General features: G+C 48.0%; 1 protein-coding gene across 1 annotated transcript in view; it reads right to left on the bottom strand.

Moving 5' to 3' along the window:
• Positions 1-22,817, bottom strand: part of LOC138750010 (ion channel TACAN-like) — a 41,135-nt gene that overhangs the window by 551 nt on the left and 17,767 nt on the right. The window contains exons 8-11 of the mRNA XM_069912161.1: positions 15,077-15,138; positions 10,060-10,152; positions 9,258-9,322; positions 7,622-7,690 (exon numbers count right to left, since the gene is read on the bottom strand). Of these exons, the coding sequence (XP_069768262.1) occupies positions 7,622-7,690; positions 9,258-9,322; positions 10,060-10,152; positions 15,077-15,138 (289 nt within the window). The remainder of the gene's footprint in view (positions 1-7,621; positions 7,691-9,257; positions 9,323-10,059; positions 10,153-15,076; positions 15,139-22,817) is intronic.

Below are 22,817 nucleotides of genomic sequence, written 5' to 3'. Positions count from 1 at the left end.
CTGCCGAACACAACACCCTCACACTCTTGTGAAGCAAGTCAAACCCCAAGGGCTGCACTACATTTATGGGGTACGGTTCACATAGGCACCTAGGTAAATGGCAGTACTACCCAAGAAAGGTTGTGAAAGCCTCTGGTCTGTGCAGCAGTTATCCGAGAGATCTCACTGGTATTTACCTTCTCCACTTAAATAACTATTAAACCTGCATTTTTTTAAATGAATATGCAAACAGAAGAAATGGCCCATCAAGCCTGCTCCACCATTCAATGAGACCATGACAGATTTGGCCATGATCTCAGCTCCACCTACCTGCCTTTTCCCCCATAAACCTTCAATTCCCCTAAGCGAAACTCAAGCTAACTTAAATATATTTAATGAAGCAGGTTGCTTTGTTTCCTTGGGCAGAGAATTCTACATTCTCTGGGAAAAGCAAGTCCTCTTTATATCTGTCCTAAACCTATTCACCATGCCCCCCAACCAAACCTCTTGAAGCTATGACCCCTAGTTCTCACCCAAGAGTGGAAACAATTGTACAATTGGTTTCCATCTTACTGAACCTTTTCATAATTTTGTTTCTACAAGATTCCGTCTCATTCTGTCACAGAGAACAGTCTCAGGTGACTCAGTCTCATCACTGGAATCAACCTGGTGAACTTCCTCTGCACTGTCGCCAAAACTAGCCTATTCTTTCTCGAGCAAGGAGGCCCGAACTGTGCACAGTACTCCAAGTGTGGCCTCATCAGTACCCTGAACAGTTGAAGCACAACCTCCCTGCTCTCCAAATCAATCCTTCTCGCTATGAAGACCCAACATCCTATTGGCCTCCCTGATAACTTGACGCACAGAAATATGAACAAAGGTCGTCAGTTGGCCCTGCTCAAGTTCACAGTTGACTCTTTTCCTCTGTTCTCCACAAGTCCCTCAGCTTCCTCTGGCCCACTTGTATTTCCAGGTACAGAAATCCGAAGAGACATCATACTCTGAAGAAACTTTAGCCCAGTCCTAATTGTTCACGTTAACCTGATAGTCACCTTCGGTTGTGGCCTCCTAAGCAGGGGTGACTGCCTTCCTGCATCCAACTTTGAGAATTGACAAGTTTCTACAGGATCACCAACTCCTTCCTGTACTCGAGAGGATCGTCTGCACCTTCCCTCAGTGCCACACACATCCATTACGAGAACCTTTTTCAAGCTGCCCTTTCCCCATCCCCAGCCCTATAAAACAAGGTACATTTACTCTACTCAGATACATGTTAGCTCACCAGCATATGATTGTAATGGCACTAATTTCCCACAGCTTCCTAATAAAGAATGCCCTCACCCATTTCTTCTATGGTCGACTTTCTTTTATTCACTAGAAACAACATTGGATTCTTCAACTCCCCAAACATTAGAATTGGAATTTATTGTCATGAAATTCAATGTTTTGCGGCAGCGTCACAGTGTAAACATTCATATAATGACCATCTTTCAACATTACTAGTTAAAAAATATAATAGTACACAGAAACTTATACATATAGCAGTGTGTTTCTTTGTTTTGCAGCAGTATCACAGTGTAAATATTTATGTACAGCCCCTTAAAGATAGTGGAATTCAGGCAGTGTCTTTGGTTCATTGATCATTCAGGAATCTGATGGCAGTGGGGAAGAAGCTGTCCTTGTGCCACTGAGTGCTCGTCTTTAGGCTCCTGTTCCTTTTCCCTGATGGTAGCAGAGTGAAGAGGGCATGGCCTGGGTGGTGGGAGTCTTTGAGGACAGAGGCTGCTATTTTAAGATGCCGACTCACGTAGATGTCCTCAATGGAGTGAAGTCTGGTGGCTGTGATGTCGCAGGCTGAGTTAACATTCTTGTCCTGATAGTTGGCATTTCCATACCAGACAGTGATGCAACCAGCCAGAATGCTCTCCATGCTACACCTGTAGAAGTTTACAAGAGTCTTTGGTGACATATTGAATCTCCTCAGATACCTCACAAAGTATAGACGCTGGTGAGCTTTCTTCATGACTGCATCAACATGGAAGCTCCAGGACAGATCCTTGGAGATGTTGACACCTAAAGGTTCTTGACCCTCTCCACTATTGTGCCCTCGATGAGGACTGCGTCATGTTCCCCTGACTTCGCCTGAAGTCCACAATCATCTCCTTGATTTTGCTGACATCAAGCGCAAAGTTGTTGTCGTTACACCATTCAACGAGCTGATCTCTCTCCCTCCTGTACGCTTCCTCATTGCTGTTTGTGATTCCGCTGGCAACTATAGATAGCATACGAATTGTGCCTGGCCACTCAGTCAAGGGTGTATAACGAGTAGAGCAGTGGTGCGCCTGTGATGATAATCAGTGAGGAGGAGACGTTGCTTCCAATTTGTACTGACTCTGGTCTCCCAATGAGAAAGTCAAGGATCCATTTGTGGGGGGGGGGGCAGTACAGAGGCCTAGAGTTTGTAGCTTCTTGACCAGCACTGAGGTGTTGAAGGCTAAGCTGTAGTCGATGAAGAGCAGCCGTATTTATGAGTTTCTGTTTCTGAGGTGATCCAGAGTTGAGTGGTGAGCCAGCGATTGTGACGACAGGTGAGTTGCAGTGAATCCACACCTTTGCTTAGGAACGTGATAATTCTGGCCATGACCAGCCTCTCAAAGCTTTCATCCCATTTGAAGTTAGTGCTACTGGGTGATAGTCGTTGAGACAGCTCACACTACTCTTCTTGGTCACCAAGATGATTAATGTCCTTTTGAAACAGGTGGGAACCTCCGACTACAGCAATGAGAGGTTGAAAATGTCCGTGAGCACACCGGCTAGTTGGTTGGTGCAGATTTTCAGTATCCTGCCAGGTACGCTGTCGGGGCTTGATGCCTTGCGAGGCTTCACCCTCTTGAGTGATGTTCTGACTTCATCCAGCTAAACCCCTCTGACCTTCTCATTGACTCACGGCCACACAGGTAATCCTGACACTCTCACTCTCCTTCTGCATCTGAGATTCATCACCTGGATACTGACACAACACACCCACGCATGTGCACCTATTACCCCCATGCAGTGCATTGCTTATGTCATCAGAGGCAGCCAGCACCACTTCTGATGAAGGTAAGTACACGACTGTGATAACCTCCCCCCCCACCCACAAGCCTCCTAGCCATTCAAGGAGGTGACTGGTTGGAACAGTCCGGAGGGCTGACATTTTGGCCCGACCTCATACGATAGTATAAGACACGTGACGCACAGTCCAACTGTCATGGATGCAACTGGTTCTCTGACTCCGGCTCTGACGGAGAACATGAACCGTGGATAATACACCGCCTTCAACCTGTCAATGTAAACAGTCAGATTTTCCATTCCTGTTGATCACAAAAGTCTTTGGGTGGCATCGTAAGATCTGAAAAGGCCCATCATAAACGGGATGAAGTGGTTTGCGAACAGCATCACATCGGAGATACACACGAGTACAGCGTTGCAAATCATTCGGCAAATACACTGCAGGTGAGGCCTGCCGCATAGGTTGGAGTCATCTCATATTGAAGACAATCAATATAACTAGCTGGATCATCGAGCGTTGTGCTTAGATTCACAACCTCGCCTGGCAAGGTTAACGTAGTGCCATCTACTCGCTCTGCCGTTGAGCATCCAAGATCTGTCTTAACAGCAGTGTGCACTCCAATGCTATTAAAGCTGCCTTCAGTTGTCAATGGAAATGCTCCACAAGGCCATTGGATCGAGGTGCAAATACGGGCAGGGCCCAGAAGATCAGTGAGAGCTTGGAACCATGTCGACTCAAACTGAGACCCTCGATCTCTTGTAATAGTGACTGGAACACCAAAAGATGGACTCCAATGATCCACGCAAGCTCTAGTCTTCGCAGAGATGTCAGTGATAGGAGTGGCCTCCTGCCACCTGGTCTTCACATGTGAACAGATAGTTTTATCCCCAAGATGACGGAAGTGGCCCTACCAGGTCTAGGTGCACGTGCTGGAAATAGGAACGTGGATCAACAAAACCTCCCAGCTTGGACTTGGTCTGCTGGAGACTTCAGAGCATTGACACAGTAAGCAGGTCTTTGCCCATAATCCAACATCCCGGTTAACACGAGGCCAGGTAAAACATTCCGTAACTAGTTTAATTGATGCTCTTCTACCAGGATGCATAGATTGTGAAGAGACTCAAAAATCTCCCACCTCACAGCCACCGGCACAAAAGGCCAAGGCCTTCCTGTGGAAAAATTACAGACTAACTTTTCACCCGATTCATCCAGGGTCACATCTTGAAGATGGAGACCAGACCTGATCCTGTGATACTGGATGAAATCAGGATGTACACGAGCCATGGTGCTGAAATCTATGGCAGTAGTTGTATGTAAGGGGGGGTAAGGGGGGGGGGGGGGGGGGGGCACTCTTGAGACATTTGGCCACACCACATTGGACGAGATTGACCGTCATGAATCTGAGAAGTCCGGCAGGGTATGGGTTCAGCAACCACAAGGCCTGCCCAGGAAAGGGGAGGTCATTGCTCAGGGACCGGGAAGCCCTCAGTGGGTTGCATTCCAGGGAGAAACTACATTAATATGTCACCATACTCATAAACTCTTTAAGAGGGAGTGAACAATATTCCACCCTGCCGGACAAAGACCACATCATGCAGCTGCAGCTCCTCTCCTCGACCTGAGGGTCCACCTATACACTGCAATCTGATTTCAGCCACCTACACCACCAACGACTGTGACCACAGCAGCATTGGACATTTAATTGCACCTATTGTGCGGACTGTGTGTAGGGTCTTTTGTTTTACAGTCACTCTGAGTAGAACTGTGCTATAAGTAGTGAACGACATGTTCTTTTTGTTCCACTTGTCAGTAGCAGTGTCGCCCCAGCCCCTCATTAACAGAAACAAAACAGTGGGGCTTTGGGACCTTGTATTTAAAAACACTGACTTGACTAACTTCATCCATGTCTGTCAGTATGTGACTCCCTCTGGTTATCATTGCAGGATCCAACACAGGCACTTGTGGCATCACTTAAAGAGAAGACAAGCAGGAATGGTATCCTGGTGTTGGACAACAGCCCAACAGGGCACCCCAGGAACATCCTGGATACACATCTGCCAGCCTTCCCCACCATGGGACAGCAGCAGCCATCTGGGCTGTGCTTCGGGAGTGTGGGGCCGGGGCGCAGGATACGCAAGCTAACAGAGGGACCTGGCACCTCATCGATGACCTTGCGCTGTCTGCTCGCAGGCATTGATGGTTGGGGTGGTCACATTCGTCAGCCAAGCCGGAGAAGCCAGGTATATGAGTCGGTGACCAGACAAGTTCCTTTTTCTGCACTCCCCTCCGACACTGGGGAGCAGCTCCCACAGTGTGTGTGTGTGTGTGTGTGTGTGTGTGTGTGTGTGTGTGTGTGTGTGTGTGTGTGTGTGTGTGTGTGTGTGTGTGTGTGTGTGTGTGTGTGTGTGTGTGTGTGTGTGGCTTTCATTAACACCCTCTCCCGCACCACCCCCCCCCCCCCCCATCTCCCCTTATCATGTAGTTGTGATCATGAACGTGCAGGGTGATGGGATGGGATTGTCTGTTGTGACTACCTCCACAGCTACCCAACCTGCTGACGTTCGTACAGAAGGGGGTACAGTTAGGACAGCAAGGTGTGCTCTGATTGGGCTGGAGGCCAATCTTAACTGACACCACTCGCAACAATTGTGAAAAATTTGTAACTTGTATCTTCGATTGAAAAAAAAAGTTTTCAACATACTTACTCACATGTGATGTGTTCTGTGAATGAGTTTCAGATGGAGAGACCAGGTGGCCACCCACACACACCCACACCTACCCACCCACCCCCACCCCCACACCCACCCCCACCCCCACCCCCACCCCCACCCCCACCCCCACCCCCACCCCCACCCCCACCCCCACCCCCACCCCCACACCCACCCCCACCCCCACCCCCACCCCCACACACACCCCCACCCCCACACACACCCCCACCCCCACACACACCCCCACCCCCACACACACCCCCACCCCCACACACACCCCCACCCCCACACACACCCCCACCCCCACACACACCCCCACCCCCACACACACCCCCACCCCCACATTCTTCCCCCATTGCCTTCTCCTAGTTTTGTCTCTCTTGATTTTCCTTCTGTCTCCCTTCACACCAGTCAAAATCAATCCTCACCTCTCCCCTTATCATATCCAATTAACACCTTGAGTTGGTCTGAGTCTCCTTGCCCAGCCAGTATCTGTCATCTGCAGACGAGGTCTTCCCTGGCCTTCCAGTCCCTTTGCCATGACCGAGCTCACCAGTTCGCTCTTTCTTCTTAATGGTGTTTCACACTAAGGTTTGGGCGATGCCTCTTACTGTTTTATTCTTGTTTTTCTGCCTCATAATGGCCCTTTAACTTTCATTGGCACAACTCTGGTCCTCGTGTTGAAGAATGGCAACTACAGACTCCAAAGGTGATCAAAAGCGCTTAGAAGTAAGCCCAGCTCACCAAAGAAGCAATTAAACATACCCAAGTATTCACAAACTCCTGTGAAGCCAAATGTTCTAAACATTATGGTGCACTGAAATGGGGGGGGGGGGGGGGGGGGGAAAACTACGTATAAAAAGTGCTGCAATTTCTACATGGTCAAACCAAAATGTACACAAATAATCTTAATCCAGACAAAACCTAGGAGATAACTGTGGACTTCAGGAGGACGAAGGTTGACCAATCTCCATTGGTGGGTGTAGAATCAATGATTCTGTTATGGAAAGACTGGAGAGCACAAAGTTCCTTGGTGTGCATATAATGGACGATCTACAGGGCCCTCCATAATGCTCGGGACAAAGATACTTTTTTTTTTTCCTTTATTTTCCCCTGTGCGCCACAGTTTTAAATTTATAATCCAACAATTCGCAAGTGACTAAAGTGCACGTTCCTGATTTTATCCAGGGTTACTTGTATACATTTTGGCTTTATCCATTTCAGGCTACCTGTTTGGGACATAAAATCTGGAACATGCACTTTAGTCACATGTGAATTATTTGAAGCCAAATTTAAAACTGTGGAGCACGGGGGCAAGTAAAGGAAAAATGTGTCTTTGTTCAAAACATGGAGGGCCCTGTAACTCTGTTCTTCAAGACCTGGATGCGGGAAGTAACTGGTCAATGTCATAGTGCTGCTCCAACTTGAACTTTATAAGATTTTCCAGAAATGGTACAAAAAAAAGAACTCAGCAGGTCAGGCTGCAGAACGAGAAATAATCTGAAGTAGGGATGATTGAAATGACAAAGTGTTTGCCTGATAGTACCCACAGAGATCATTTCTACACAGTGGTTCACCACAGATCGTGCTAAGTAAGGCCAACCAGAGTTCCATGAAATCTTGCAGCAGAACCCAACTGCCCCCACTACAAGACGAACCACCCAACACAAGAAATTACACTCCATGATCTTCATGAGGAATAAGTGCAAGACTTCATCTTCTACCCCTCTGTAGAGATGGGCAACTCTTCCACAGCCTGTACAATCAGGCCCTGCTCAATGACCACACAGTAGTGATTTTTCCTACAATAGGCAGAGGTCAGATTGCACAGAGAATGTTTCCAATGTAACCCATGGACAAATCAGCGTCATCTTGGGCTTACCTGCCACTCTTTGCAGTCTGGATGCTCTGCTAATTTGAACAGTGTGATTGCGTTAAATAACTGCCAGAACTGCAAAGCAAGAGAGGCAGCAGGTTAGTCAATGGTGTTTGGCCATCCCTGGGGTTAACCTGCATCTGCTCTACACTGCAAGCAATGGCTCACAGCGACCGGCTATTACTGGCACCTAGGGATACCTCCCTCTTTCAGACAATATAGAAACAATACAGGACCCATGACCCCTCCTTTGGATTCAGCTGAGCCGCTGATAAACTGCACCAAAAGTGCCAACCTGAGCCTAAAGCACCTCATCCTGAGCCCAAAGATGTATGGGATTAGTAGATTAATTGGTCACATGGGCCAGCAGGGCCCATTAGCGTGCAGTATCTCTAAATAATGAAAAAAGCTCTATGATACAGTACGATAACTCAGAATTAGAATTAATTAACTATCTGTCCTGTGAAGCTACACCACTCCATTACACCCAAGTGTGGAGCTGTAGAAATGCACAAACCGTGTAAGTTACAGAAAGCTGTGCTGCCTGGTCTGCTGTGGTGACCGGGTCTCTGTCGTGGGGCCGAGGCATTTAGACTTTGATGTCGTTCGCTGCAGATGGCCAAAGAGGAGACGCTGGGGCGGGTTTTGTGGAGGTGGCCTGGAGCGGGCTGCATCGTGCACCTGGCTGGGAGGATCTGGAGGTCTGCATATGGAAGTGTCGGGGAGCCCAGAGAGGCTGTGTCGGGTGCCTGGCCCGGAGGTCCTGCTGTCTTGGAGAGCGGGGCCTTGCGGCAGGGAAGCCGTTGGGTCTCTCTATCGCGATTGTGCCGAAGCTTGCGGGCCTGTATGGACACGTGAACCATGTGGCGGTTCTTCACTTCAAGCTACTAAACATTTTAAAATCTAAGTCTATAAAAATGTAACTTGTCTCTGCTGTGAGTACTGTCTAGGTTTTCATCTCTTGCTGTATTGTTTGCCCTGTCTCTCTTTATTCATGATGTAGCTCTGTGTAGGTGTGTTCCAGTCCCGTGTAGGTTTTGTCTTTTGTTTTGTCTGGAGTAGGAACGACGTAGTCTTGTCTATGTTATTTTTGTGTAATCACGTGCCGTGTAGGTAGCATTATGGTTTGAGGAACGTTATCTCGTTTTTTACTGTGTACTGTTTTACAGTCTGGTCTTAAATAAAAATGAAGGTATCGTATCATGACCATTTAATCTACTAACCCCATATGTCTTTGGAACGCCAGAGAAAACCAGAGCTCCCCCCCAAAGATAATCCTCCCAGGTCACAGGGAGAATGTACAATCTCCCTCCAAACAGTACCAGGTTCGAACCCCGGTCGCTGGCGCTGTAAGAGCGTGGTGCTTAACCGCTATGCTAAGCGCATCACCCTTATTTGATTTGCACCAAGGTACATTTCTGCAATGCTGCTCACCTTCTCCCAGCACAAAGGAGTTGGCTGTGCGCAAGGCCATGGAGTCACGCATCTGACCCAGACTCTGCCAAGCCACACGCTGCCTGTCCAAAGCCTGGGGCGATCTTCCTGATGCCGAGGCCAGGCAACTGGTGCAATGCCAACTAGGGACTAGACTTGGGTCCTTGGCCCTAGATCCAACACCACCCAATACTTAAAAATGACTCACGTGGCCAAAGAAGAGGAATGGGAGGAGAAAGGTGAGGCCTCTCCACATCCATGACTGGAAACCTTCTGTAAAGAAGAACCATACAGGTCAGTCAGTCCTTACTCATAAGAAGCAGCAAAATATCTGATGTTAGATTGAATTGAACAGTTACATTTTAAAAACTGCTTTCATAACTCTACATTCTCAGTAGACCAAGGTTGGCTGGCATGTTCCCCTTGTCGCTCTCCACAAACTCCATCGACATCTCCTGCTGCCTAGGAAAGGCAGGCAACAGACTGAAGGATCCCTCCCATCCTGAATGCCCTCTTCTCCCTCCTCCCATCAGGATAAAGACATTATGCACCAACAGTCTTGAAGACAGTTTCTTCTCTTCAGCCATCAGGCTCCTGTATAAACACCCCTGCTTGGTGCTAACTAATGTTTATTTTCTCGTAACTCCATAGTCTGTATATTGCGCTCTTGTGAGCATGAGATTGGCTGGATGTGAGCATGAGCTCGTTCAGAAAATCATGTAATTCAAAAGGAACTGGGTGCAAAGGTAAAGAAATCACTTAAAATGTAAACAAAATTCCAGAGGCCTCATCCAGGTCTGGGAAATCATCCCCTCCTTCCCCCCCATTTCTGAATCTAGACCAGCTGTCATGGAAGAAACACATTAAGTATTAGTTAACCACTTTATTTAATGTTAATACACAATAAGTGAATAGGAGGATAAGGAATTACACCGACTTTAAACAAATATTCAGTTAATTCTCCTGCAATAGTCTCCACCCATTCCGTTGCATCAACCAGCCTGTCTCACCTACGGTCAGGTCCATGTTGTGTCTCTCTCCCAGGGCTCGGAGTCTGTACAGGCAGCCACTCTGGTAATAGTACTGCAGAAACTGTACAAAACCTGCAGAATATAAGCAGGCAATGGGTCAGCACATCCAAAAAATACTACCTTTGACTCAATTTCACTGCAAACCGTACGGATGAAAAAGTCCTACTGTATCACTGCACAGTGACGAAGAGTGGTGCTCGAGTGCCTTTGACACAGGAGCTATAACGTTATAATATCAGTCCATGCACAGCCACAGAACTGTTACAGTTCCGGAAACTCAGATTTCACACAGCAAATCCAGGTACTGTACAGTAATTCTGGTTGAGCATGGAAAGGTAGAGAATGCGAACACTTGGAGTAAAGGAAGCTTTTATATGACCCCAAAGAGGTGTCACCTCCAAAACTGTGGGCAATCTATGTGTTCCTGAACACAGGTCAAGAGCTCAGATGTCAGCAAATCCTGGGTAGTGGAAATCTCAACACAGAATCCCCCAGCTCAAAAACCAGGTTCTACTTTTGAGGGAGAGGAACGGCATTGAGAAATTACATAGTTAGGGGGGTTGACTTCAAGAGGTTATATACAACTTCACAAATCTTTGGTGAGACCACACACGTGTACAGTTCTGGTCACCTCATTATAGGAAGCTATGGAGAGGGTGCAGAGGAGATTTGCCAGGATGTTGTCTGGATTGGAAAATGTCTTGAGGTAAGGTTAGCGGAGCTGGGACTTTTCCCTTTGGAGCGTAGAAGGATGAGAGGAGACTTAATAGAGGTCTACATGATTACGAGAGGCATAGATAAGGTGACCTGATTCCCAGGGCAGGATCAGTAAATACCAGAGGACATGTGTACAAAGTGAAGGAATGGAAGTTTGGGGAGACATCAGGGTAAGTTTTTCTTTTAACCACAGAGTTGTGGGTGCCTGGAATGCCTTGCGAGGGATGGTGGTGGAGGCTGAAACATTAGGGACATTTCAGAAACTCTTAGGCACATATCACCAAAACCAAGGAGCTGATTGTTGACTTTAGGAAGCAAAACACAAAGGTATATGATCCAGTCATCATTGAGGGATCAGAGGTGGAGAGCGTGAGCAAATGCAAGTTTAAATTTAAATTTTTTTCTAAAATTTAAAAAATTTAGACATACAGCACTGAAACAGGCCAATTCAGCCCTACGTGTCCGTGCCGCCCAATTTACACCCCTTTAACTTACACGTTTGGTATGTTTCGAAAGGTAAGTTTTTGATGGCTGGGAGGAAACCAGAGCCCCTGGAGAACACCCATGCAGACAGAGGGAGAGCGTACCAACTCCTTACAGACAGCACAGGATTCAAAGCCAGGTCCGGACCCAATCGCTGGCGCTGTAGAGATGCTGACCTAACCGCTACACCAACCGCGGCACGCTTCTTGGGAGTCACTCAAGGTGAGTCTTTCCTGGACCGAATACACTAAAGACATCGAGAAGAAAGAACGTTGGCTCCTCTACTTCCTCAGGAGTTGGCGGAGGTTCGGTATGACACCAGAAACCCTGGTAAATTTCTACAGGCATGCAGTCGGTGGAAAGTGTAATGACCGGCTGCATCACGGTCAGGTATGGAAACATCAATACCCCTGAATGGAAAGCCCTGCAAAAGGTAGTGGACACAGCCCAGGACATCACTGGCAAAATCCTCCCTACCATCAAGCACATCCACTGGGAACAAGGACCCACACCACCCACCACTCCTGCCATCAGGAAAGAGGTTTTGGTGCCACAAGGCTCGCACCACCAGGTTTAGGAACAGTGCTACCCCTCCACCATCAGACTCCTCAATGACAAACTCAATCAGGGACTCATTTAAGGACTCTGACTTGGGCACTTTATTTGTTCTTTCTGTACTGCACATTCGGTTTGTTTACATTCATTATCTGTTTACAGTTCTTTATTTGTTTACATGTTTATGCTGTGTACAGTTTATTTTTTGCACCACCAATAAATGAAAATTCTGCCTCGCCCAGAGGAAAAAGAATCTCAGGGCTGATTGTGATGTCATGCATGTTCTCTGACAATAAATCTGAATGGAAGAGAAATAGAAGGCTATGGGGTAGGGAGGGTTTTGTATCGTACTTTTTTTAAAGGAATACTTGGGTCGGCACAACATCGAGGGTTGAAGGGCCTGCACTCCGCTGTAGTGTCTACTTTACTGAGTGAGTGTTGGCAGGAACGTGGAAATGTGACAATCAGATCAGCAAGATCAATCCTCACTTGTGTAAAGTTACTGAACAATAGAACAAACCCCAGGGACCAAATGGACTCTTTCCAATGTGGACATACAACATGGTAACAGGCCATTTCAGCCCATGAGTCCATGCCGTCCAATTTACACCCCATTAACTTACACGTTTGGTATGTTTCGAAAGGTGATAGGAAACTAAAGCCCCTGGAGAAAACCCACGCAGACTCAGGGAGAACATACCAACTCCTTACCAACAGCGCAGGATTCTAACCCCAGTCTGGTCCTGATCACTGGCGCTGTAAAGGCGTTGCGCTAATTGCACTGTCCTCTCATGTGAATGCACGATTGTACAACTGGTGTACAATGGAAGGTGATCTCGCAGGCAGTTTCAGTGACAGGATGATGAGTCTCTCAGATGGAATTGCTTTTGTAGTGATGAATTAGGTTCAGCAGGTTGGATTGGTCAAATCTGGACACCAGACTTGCCACAGTTTGACACGGAAGTAGAGGGCACTCGGGCTAAAGTTTAGCAACTTGTGCTGATCTCAAGATGCAGACGTTGAACAATATTGCAGTGTTCAGTCAGGGAACTGGAGCTGCAGTGAGTGGGAATAGCACCCACGACAGCGCACTCAGGCGGGTGCCCGGCACCCACGACAGCGCACTCAGGCGGGTGCCCGGCACCCACGACAGCGCACTCAGGCGGGTGCCCGGCACCCACGACAGCGCACTCAGGCGGGTGCCCGGCACCCACGACAGCGCACTCAGGCGGGTGCCCGGCACCCACGACAGCGCACTCAGGCGGGTGCCCGGCACCCACGACAGCGCACTCAGGCGGGTGCCCGGCACCCACGACAGCGCACTCAGGCGGGTGCCCGGCACCCACGACAGCGCACTCAGGCGGGTGCCCGGCACCCACGACAGCGCACTCAGGCGGGTGCCCGGCACCCACGACAGCGCACTCAGGCGGGTGCCCGGCACCCACGACAGCGCACTCAGGCGGGTGCCCGGCACCCACGACAGCGCACTCAGGCGGGTGCCCGGCACCCACGACAGCGCACTCAGGCGGGTGCCCGGCACCCACGACAGCGCACTCAGGCGGGTGCCCGGCACCCACGACAGCGCACTCAGGCGGGTGCCCGGCACCCACGACAGCGCACTCAGGCGGGTGCCCGGCACCCACGACAGCGCACTCAGGCGGGTGCCCGGCACCCACGACAGCGCACTCAGGCGGGTGCCCGGCACCCACGACAGCGCACTCAGGCGGGTGCCCGGCACCCACGACAGCGCACTCAGGCGGGTGCCCGGCACCCACGACAGCGCACTCAGGCGGGTGCCCGGCACCCACGACAGCGCACTCAGGCGGGTGCCCGGCACCCACGACAGCGCACTCAGGCGGGTGCCCGGCACCCACGACAGCGCACTCAGGCGGGTGCCCGGCACCCACGACAGCGCACTCAGGCGGGTGCCCGGCACCCACGACAGCGCACTCAGGCGGGTGCCCGGCACCCACGACAGCGCACTCAGGCGGGTGCCCGGCACCCACGACAGCGCACTCAGGCGGGTGCCCGGCACCCACGACAGCGCACTCAGGCGGGTGCCCGGCACCCACGACAGCGCACTCAGGCGGGTGCCCGGCACCCACGACAGCGCACTCAGGCGGGTGCCCGGCACCCACGACAGCGCACTCAGGCGGGTGCCCGGCACCCACGACAGCGCACTCAGGCGGGTGCCCGGCACCCACGACAGCGCACTCAGGCGGGTGCCCGGCACCCACGACAGCGCACTCAGGCGGGTGCCCGGCACCCACGACAGCGCACTCAGGCGGGTGCCCGGCACCCACGACAGCGCACTCAGGCGGGTGGCCGGCACCCACGACAGCGCACTCAGGCGGGTGCCCGGCACCCACGACAGCGCACTCAGGCGGGTGCCCGGCACCCACGACAGCGCACTCAGGCGGGTGCCCGGCACCCACGACAGCGCACTCAGGCGGGTGCCCGGCACCCACGACAGCGCACTCAGGCGGGTGCCCGGCACCCACGACAGCGCACTCAGGCGGGTGCCCGGCACCCACGACAGCGCACTCAGGCGGGTGCCCGGCACCCACGACAGCGCACTCAGGCGGGTGCCCGGCACCCACGACAGCGCACTCAGGCGGGTGCCCGGCACCCACGACAGCGCACTCAGGCGGGTGGCCGGCACCCACGACAGCGCACTCAGGCGGGTGGCCGGCACCCACGACAGCGCACTCAGGCGGGTGGCCGGCACCCACGACAGCGCACTCAGGCGGGTGCCCGGCACCCACGACAGCGCACTCAGGCGGGTGCCCGGCACCCACGACAGCGCACTCAGGCGGGTGCCCGGCACCCACGACAGCGCACTCAGGCGGGTGCCCGGCACCCACGACAGCGCACTCAGGCGGGTGCCCGGCACCCACGACAGCGCACTCAGGCGGGTGCCCGGCACCCACGACAGCGCACTCAGGCGGGTGCCCGGCACCCACGACAGCGCACTCAGGCGGGTGCCCGGCACCCACGACAGCGCACTCAGGCGGGTGCCCGGCACCCACGACAGCGCACTCAGGCGGGTGCCCGGCACCCACGACAGCGCACTCAGGCGGGTGCCCGGCACCCACGACAGCGCACTCAGGCGGGTGCCCGGCACCCACGACAGCGCACTCAGGCGGGTGCCCGGCACCCACGACAGCGCACTCAGGCGGGTGCCCGGCACCCACGACAGCGCACTCACGCTGATGCAAGGCACCCACGACAGTGTACTTACTCTGGTACATAGAAAAGGAGAGAAACTGGTTCCGAAAGAGCTGGTACATCTTCGAGTCTGGCCTAAAAACCAATAAAATTAAAGGTGTAAAGCCTGTACATTCAAGGCTTTTAACCAGAAGCCCAATTACAACAGTGCAAGGGATGGAGGCAGGAGGAAACAGCTCAGCTCAACAAAATGCCTCAGCCCAGCTTCCTACACTAACTTAGAACTCGTCTCCCTTTGGCTTCCAAGCGTTGACAATTAACACTGCAACTTGAAGATTGTGCAGGTTTAAAGTCTCACCAAGCAAGGCTGATTATGAAGCTCCTCCCCCCGCCATCAGCTACATTGAAGCCAATGCGCCTAGTGCCCACTGCACTAACAGCTCCATGTCACGTGGTCACTGAGCGATCGTGCCCAGTGTATCAGAAAAATGGTGCATGAAATGAATAGAGTGAGGTTTGAAGAGGGCCAATGAATGAGATACAAGTTGGACACAAAGGTGAAATATTTTAAAAAGGGGGGGAAAAGAAAAAGATCGAGTGAAACAGAGATTGAAAGAGAATTTTAAAAAGATTTTGCTCAAGACTGTTTCCTGGATGTCGATTTTGTGGAAGAAATGTAACGTGTCGACCAAGATCATGCATTTAAGGTGACAGAGGGAAAGCATAAAGGAGGTGTGCCTGAAAATGGTTGCTTGGTGTAGCAGTCAAAGGTTTGACAGAGTATTTAGAGGTGGTTTGGGAGGAACTGTTAGAGCAGCTTGCACACACACATTTTAAAACAGAGTATTTGCAGGACTTTTGCAGAATGCTTTTTGCAGCAGTCATCAAAGTATCGACAGCAGCTTGCCTGGGAGAGCATGTGATCTTTGCAGGCAGAGGAGAACTGTTTGGCTCTCAGAGAGGGAAGGTGTGAAACAGAGAGAGAGGAGTCATAGAAATCAGTTCCAGAGGGATAAGCAGGCAAACTTTGGAAGGTACTCAAAAGAGGAGATTGGCAATCTGAAAGGTGACCTAAAAGAAAGAGGATCATCTGGAGAACCCTGAAGGGGGAAAGTTTCGTCGCAAGACTGATTGAGAAGGAATCAGTTGCGGATGTCCTGGAAAAGGAATCTCTCTCTGAAAACCAGCGAGACCCCTCCTGAGTGGTAACCATTTGCCTGTTAAGCACCAAAGACTGGTGAACTTTGTTAATGCTAACTTCTGTGCACAGTAAAAAGAATTGCCTGCAACCAGTGAGATTGGACTGTGATCCAAAGAACTTTTCTAATCTTAAATATACATTACACACACCTGCGCTTAAGTATTAGAGGGGAGATTAAGTGGGTTAGGTAGGTTAAGTAATAAGTTAAAGTTCAATTCTGTTTTCTTGTTCAATTATAATTAAAAACTACTTTTGTTTAAGTAACCCTGTGTTGTGGTGCATATCTATTGGTGCTGGTTTTTGGGGTTCTCTGGACTCCACAACATTTTATGGGGGATCGTCGTTTAAGATTTGAACATTGCAATTTGATGAATTATTTGTTGATTGTGGTTTTTTTTTGCAAAGCTATTTTTTGCAAGCTAACTGGTGCTTGTAAATACAGCAGCAATGGAAGTTGATACATTTTTGTTACAACCATCACCTGCAGAGCTGCAGAACATGAGAAAAGAGGAACTGATGGCTATTTCTAAGGCATTGAAAATTGCTTAAACATTGGATGAGAAAAATACAAATACAGAGGATTATAGTGAAATATTATAGAAGTAAAGGAAAATTTGTTGAGGAAGACTTAGAAAATTTTCCAGAAAATAGATCTTTTGCATTGCAATTGGATTTGGAGAAATCGAGGGTGCAAGAAGAAAGGGAGAAACTTAATTTTGAATTGCAGAAACAACAATATGAAGTTGAAAAGCAAAGAGCAGAGGCTGAGAGAAAAAGGATATTATGAGGCAGAGGGAGCTGAAAAACAGAGGAAATATGAGTTGAAAGGTGAAAGGGGCAGATAGTTTCAATTAGAGAAATTAAGAATGGAGATAGAGAAAGATAGCTGAGGCTGTAACTTCTGGGGAGAGAGGCAAATCTAGTGCCTCCTTTTGATGAGGGAGAACCACAGGTTCCAGTTAAACATTTTAGAGATACTGGGGCTGCTCAATCATTGTTGTTGGAAAATGTTTTAACTGTGGATCAAAGAACTGACACAGGGGAGACAACTTTGATTAAAGGTGTTCGAGGTGAGGTAGAGTCAATATCACTTCACAAGAATGTGCTCGATTCAGAATTAGTCAAAGAACCTGTTGTAGTAGGAGTAATTCCAAAGTTATCCATGCAGGGTGTCTCATTTTTGTTGGGGAATGAGTTGGCAGAGGATAAAGTTGGGTCAGTTTTAAGACTGACAAATCGGCCTAGTAAAGATGTGGTTGGAGAGGATGGTGAGATATATCCTGCATGTGCTGTAATAAGGTCTATGACTAAGAAAATGATGACAGCTGAAGAAAATCCAGTTGATAGAGATTTGCCCAGTATTTCTGAAGTACTTTTGACAGAACAGGGTCATTGTTGGAGTAAGGATTTCTCTTTGTCAAGGAATGAGTTAATTCAGCAACAGAAAATAGATGCAGATCTTGTTTGCTTAAGGGAGAAAACAGTAACTGAACAGGAGACTAAAGAAATGGTTTGTGGATATGACTTAGAGCAGGGGTGTCAAACTCAAATTCACGGAGGGCCAAAATTAAAAACTTGGACTAAGTCGAGGGCCGAACTAAATATTTATTGAAAATTTTCAACAACATCTGCATGTTTTCTCTTCTTTCAATATATGTAATGTTAAACTTTTTCTTATTAAAATAAATGTTTAATAATAGTTTTGGATAAACTCTTTCATTGTCATTGCCCCATTTCCTTTGGAGCTCTGAAATCGTGCACATGACGAGTCAATGAGGGATGATTAAAGCAGTGGTCTTCAAACTTTTTCTTTCCACCCACAGACCACCTTAAGCAATCCCTTACTAATCACAGAGCACCAATGGCACAGGGACGCGAGTGGAAAGAAAAAGGTTGAGAACTGTTGTATTGTGGTAACTCCACATCTGATTAGGTTAATTGTTAGGCAAGTGGTCAGAGAAGGACCCACACACACCCCACCCCAAGAAAGGCTTAAATCAAAGGAACAAAATAAGCTTCTGTCTCACTGCTCCCAATCTTACACACAGTCCTGATGTGGAATGTGGGGTCGCGGCTCCACGTTCACCCGAGTTCAGGTGCTGTCTGTGTGGAGTTTGTACACTCTCCCCTTGTCTTGGACCAACAGGTCGGTCGCCTGACGAAGGCACCCGAACCCCCCGTTGAAACGCCGGTGTCCGGGGCGGTGGAGGAATTGGCTGAGAAGAGCGCGTTGCTCCCACCCCCCTCCCATGGTTGGAGAGGGATGAAACTGCGATCTCACGGCGCCGGGCTCGTCTCCAACAAAAGGAGCGGGAGGCAGGGTCCGCCGCGCATGGAGCGAGGGGGAAGGCATCGCCAACGAGACGTTCGGTCCGGCGTCGCCGCAGAAGCGCAGACCCAGCGAGGATGGTCCCCAACTCCAGCCGCGTCTGTGTCCGGGAGCCGGGCGGGCTGAGTGCGGCGCTCCGATCCCCGGGATTCGGGACTCTGAGATCCCTCCACACCTCCGGCGTCTTCATTTTCACCTTCAGTGTGCATGCGCTATACTGGCGCAGCGGCCAGCGGGCCAACTCTAATATATATTTAATATGATCTTGCGGGCCAAATATAATTATATCGCGGGCCAAATTTGGCCCACGTGCCAGAGTTTGACACGTGCGACTTAGAGGGTGAATTGTTGTTGAAACCTTATTATGAGAATAAGGGTAGTGAAGAACAATCTGTATCAGAGGTATTGGCTGTTGATAGAGTGGAGGAAGTAGTGGATTATTGAAACAGAATCTTGTGAGGGTAACCTTAAGGAAACCATGGTTCCTATGGGCCTGTCTAACTCAGCAAATTTGGAAGAAAAGTTAGGCCATCTTAAGTTACAAGAGCCGATGCAGTTGAAAGAATTACTTTTGAAATACACAAATTTGTTCCCTGATATTCCAAAAAAGACATCAGTGATTTACCATGATCCAGCTTCAATGTCATTATGGAAAGAGAGAAGTCAGGGCCAAGGGTTGAGGTTTTTGATTGGGGAAAAGCTAGATTTGAGGAGATGCAAAAGGACTTGCAGGGTGTGCACTGGGACAATTTGTTTTATGGGCAGGATGTAGTAGAGAGATGGAAGTCTTTTAAAGATCAGATTTTGAGAGTGCAAAAGCTTTATGTTCCTGTTAGGTTAAAAGGAGGGGCAAAAGGTTTGAGAGAGCCGTGGTTTTCAAGGAATATTGGAAACTTGGTTCAAAGAAAAAGGGAGGCATACATTAGACATAAGAAGCATGGAGTTAAGGGGATGTTTGAAAGATACATTGAATGTAAGAGGAATCTTAAGAGAGGAATTAGGAAAGCTAAAAGAAGGTACGAGGAAACTATGGCAAGCAGGGTGAAAACTAATCCAAAAGAGTTCTACAAATATGTTAATGGTAAAAGGAAAGCTAGAGACAAAATTGGTCCCTTAGAGAATCAGAGCGGAAAACTGTGTGTGGAGCCTAGAGAAATGGGGGAGATATTGAACAGTTTCTTTTCTTCGGTATTCACTAAGGAGAAGGATATTGGGAGATATGAGATAAAAAAAGCAAATTGGGTAAATATGGGGAATATAGAGATTACAAAAGATGTAGTTTTAGGGTTTTTGAAGAATATAAAGGTGGATAAGTCTCCAGGACCAGACGGGATCTTCCCCAGGAGATTGAGAGAAGTGAAGGAGGAAATAGCAGAGGCTCTGGCGGTAATTTTCCAAATGTCATTAGATATGGGGATAGTGCCGGAGGATTGGCGCATTGCGCATGTGGTTCCGTTATTTAAAAAGGGTTCAAGGAGGAAGCCTGGCAACTATCGGCCTGTAAGTTTGACGTCTGTGGTAGGTAAATTAATGGAGAAAATTCTTAGAGATAGTACTTATAAACATCTGGATAAACAGGGTCTGATCAGGAGCACTCAACATGGATTTGTGGGAGGAAGGTCATGTTTGACCAATGTGATTGAATTTTTTGAAGAGGTGACTAGGAATGTGGATGAGGGTAGCACAGTGGATGTTGTCTATATGGACTTCAGTAAGGCCTTCGATAAGGTACCACATGGAAGGTTAGTTAAGAAGGTGCAGTCTTTAGGTATAAATTTTGAGATAGTCAAATGGATTGAACATTGGCTGAAAGGGAGAGGCCAGAGAGTGGTAGTGGATAATTGTCTGTCAGGTTGGAGGCTGGTGACCAGTGGTGTGCCTCAAGGATCTGTATTGGGTCCATTGTTGTTCGTTATATACATTAATGATCTAGATGATGGGGTGGTAAATTGGATTAGTAAATATGCAGACGATACTAAGATAGGTGGAATAGTGGATAATGAAGAAGGTTTTCAAGGATTTGGGCTGCTTAGAAAAGTGGGCTGAAAAATGGCAGATGGAATTTAATGCTGATAAGTGTGAGGTGCTTCGTTTTGGTAAGAAGAATCAGAACAGGACATACGTGGTAAATGGGAGAGCATTGATGAATACAGAAGAGCAGAAAGATTTAGGAGTAACGGTACATCGTTCCCTGAAGGTAGAAACTCACGTGAATAGGGTGGTGAAGAAGGCTTTTAGTATGCTGGCCTTTATCAATCATTGCATGGAATATAGGAGTTGGAAGGTGATGTTGAGATTGTATAAGACGTTGGTGCGGCCTAATTTGGAGTTCTGTGTGCAGTTCTGGTCGCCTAATTATAGGAAGGATATAAACAGAGTGGAGAGAGTGCAGAGAAGGTTTACCAGAATGTTACCTGGGTTTAAGCATCTAGAGTATAGGGAGAGATTGGACAGATTAGGTCTTTATTCTTTGGAGCGTAGAAGGTTGAGAGGGGATTTGATAGAAGTATTTAAGATTATGAAAGGGATAGACAGAGTGGATGTGGATAGACTATTTCCGTTAAGAGGAGGAAAGATTAAAACAAGAGGACATGAGTTAAGAATTAAGGGGCAGAGGTTTAGAGGTAACATGAGGGGGAACTTCTTTACTCAGAGAGTGGTAGCTGTGTGGAATGAGCTTCCGGGAGAAAGAGTGGCGGCGGAGTCAATTGTATTATTTAAGAAAAGGTTGGACAGGAATATGGATGAGAAGAAGATGGAGGGTTATGGGCATTGTGCAGGGAGGTGGGACTAGAGAGGGGTGTTTGGTTCGGTGCGGACTAGGAAGGGCCTAATGGCCTGTTTCCGTGCTGTAAATTGTTATGTTATGTTAGACGTTGGAGAGGCAAATCCCATAAAACACCACCCATATAGAATAAACATTCAAAAGAGTAAAATCATGGATCAGGAGGTGGAATATATGTTGAGGAATGACATTATTAGACCTTCAATCTCAGATTGGAGTTCTCCTTGTATTCTGGTACCAACACCAGATGGAACTGTTAAGTTCTGCACAGATTATAGGAAGGTTAATTCAGTAACTAAAGCTGATGCTTATCCTATTCCAAGAATAGATGACTGTATTGATAAAATTGGCAAAGCTAAATTTCTTACTAAGTTGGATTTGTTGCCTTTAACTGAGAAAGGAAAGAATATTTCAGCTTTTGTAACTCCATCTGGAGTATAATGTGTATAATCTGGAGTATACGAGTATAATGTGTTACCCTTTGGCATGAAAAATGCCCCTGCAACATTCCAGAGGATGATTAATTTGGTTATCCAAGGGTTAACATACAGATGCTTATATTGATGACTTGGTCACAAAAAATGGCTCATGGGAAGAACATCCAAGGCAAGTGGACAAATTGTTTGCAAGATTATCCAAAGCAAACTTAACTGTTAATTTAGCAAAGAGTCAATTTGCAAATGCCACGGTGACATACTTGGGTTATGTAGCTGGCCATGGCAAAATTGCACCCGTTCAAGCTAAGGTGAATGCATTTTCTGAGTTGACAAGAAAGCAGTGAGAAGGTTTTTAGGAATGGCAGGAGATTACAGGAAATTTTGTAGAAATTTTGCTGAGGTTGCTCTTCCTTTAACCAACCTTTTGAAGAAAGGGGATAAATTTGTGCGGACTAAAGATTGTCAGGCAGCTTTAGAAAATGTAAAGGAGATGCTCTGCCATTGACCGGTGTGAAAATCTCCTGATTTTGACAGACCATTTTCTGCAGCAGTGGACGCCAGTGAGGGAGCAGCAGGTGCAGTTTTATTGGAAAAACATAATGAAGTTGCCCATCCAGTTGCTTACTTTAAAAAAAAATTCAATGTTCATCATAAGAACTATTGTACTATTGAAAAAGAACTGTTAGCTATCATATTTGCCCTGCAGAATTTTGACATACATCTTGGTATCTCTCATGAACCAATTGTTATATTCACTGACCACAATCCTCTGGTGTTTTTGAATAAAATGAAGAATAAAAACTAAAGATTGTTAAACTGGAGTTCAATATTAGAAGAATATGATCTGCAAATTAACCATATCAGAGGTGTAAATAATGTGATTGTCGATTATTTGTCAAGGTGTTAAAATTGATAATTTATCGAAATACTCTCGAAATTGAGTTACTGTACTATAGCATGTGTATGTTTGTGTATTGTTATCTCTTTAGTGATTTTAAGACAGTTTATTTATAACTGAATTTTAACTCAAGAGTTAAAATTCCCTTTAAAAGGGGGAAGGTG

Source organism: Narcine bancroftii, chromosome 14 (genome assembly GCF_036971445.1).
Source record: "Narcine bancroftii isolate sNarBan1 chromosome 14, sNarBan1.hap1, whole genome shotgun sequence".
In the NCBI taxonomy this organism is placed as follows: domain Eukaryota; kingdom Metazoa; phylum Chordata; class Chondrichthyes; order Torpediniformes; family Narcinidae; genus Narcine; species Narcine bancroftii.
This window is presented reverse-complemented; position numbering and strand designations above follow the sequence as displayed.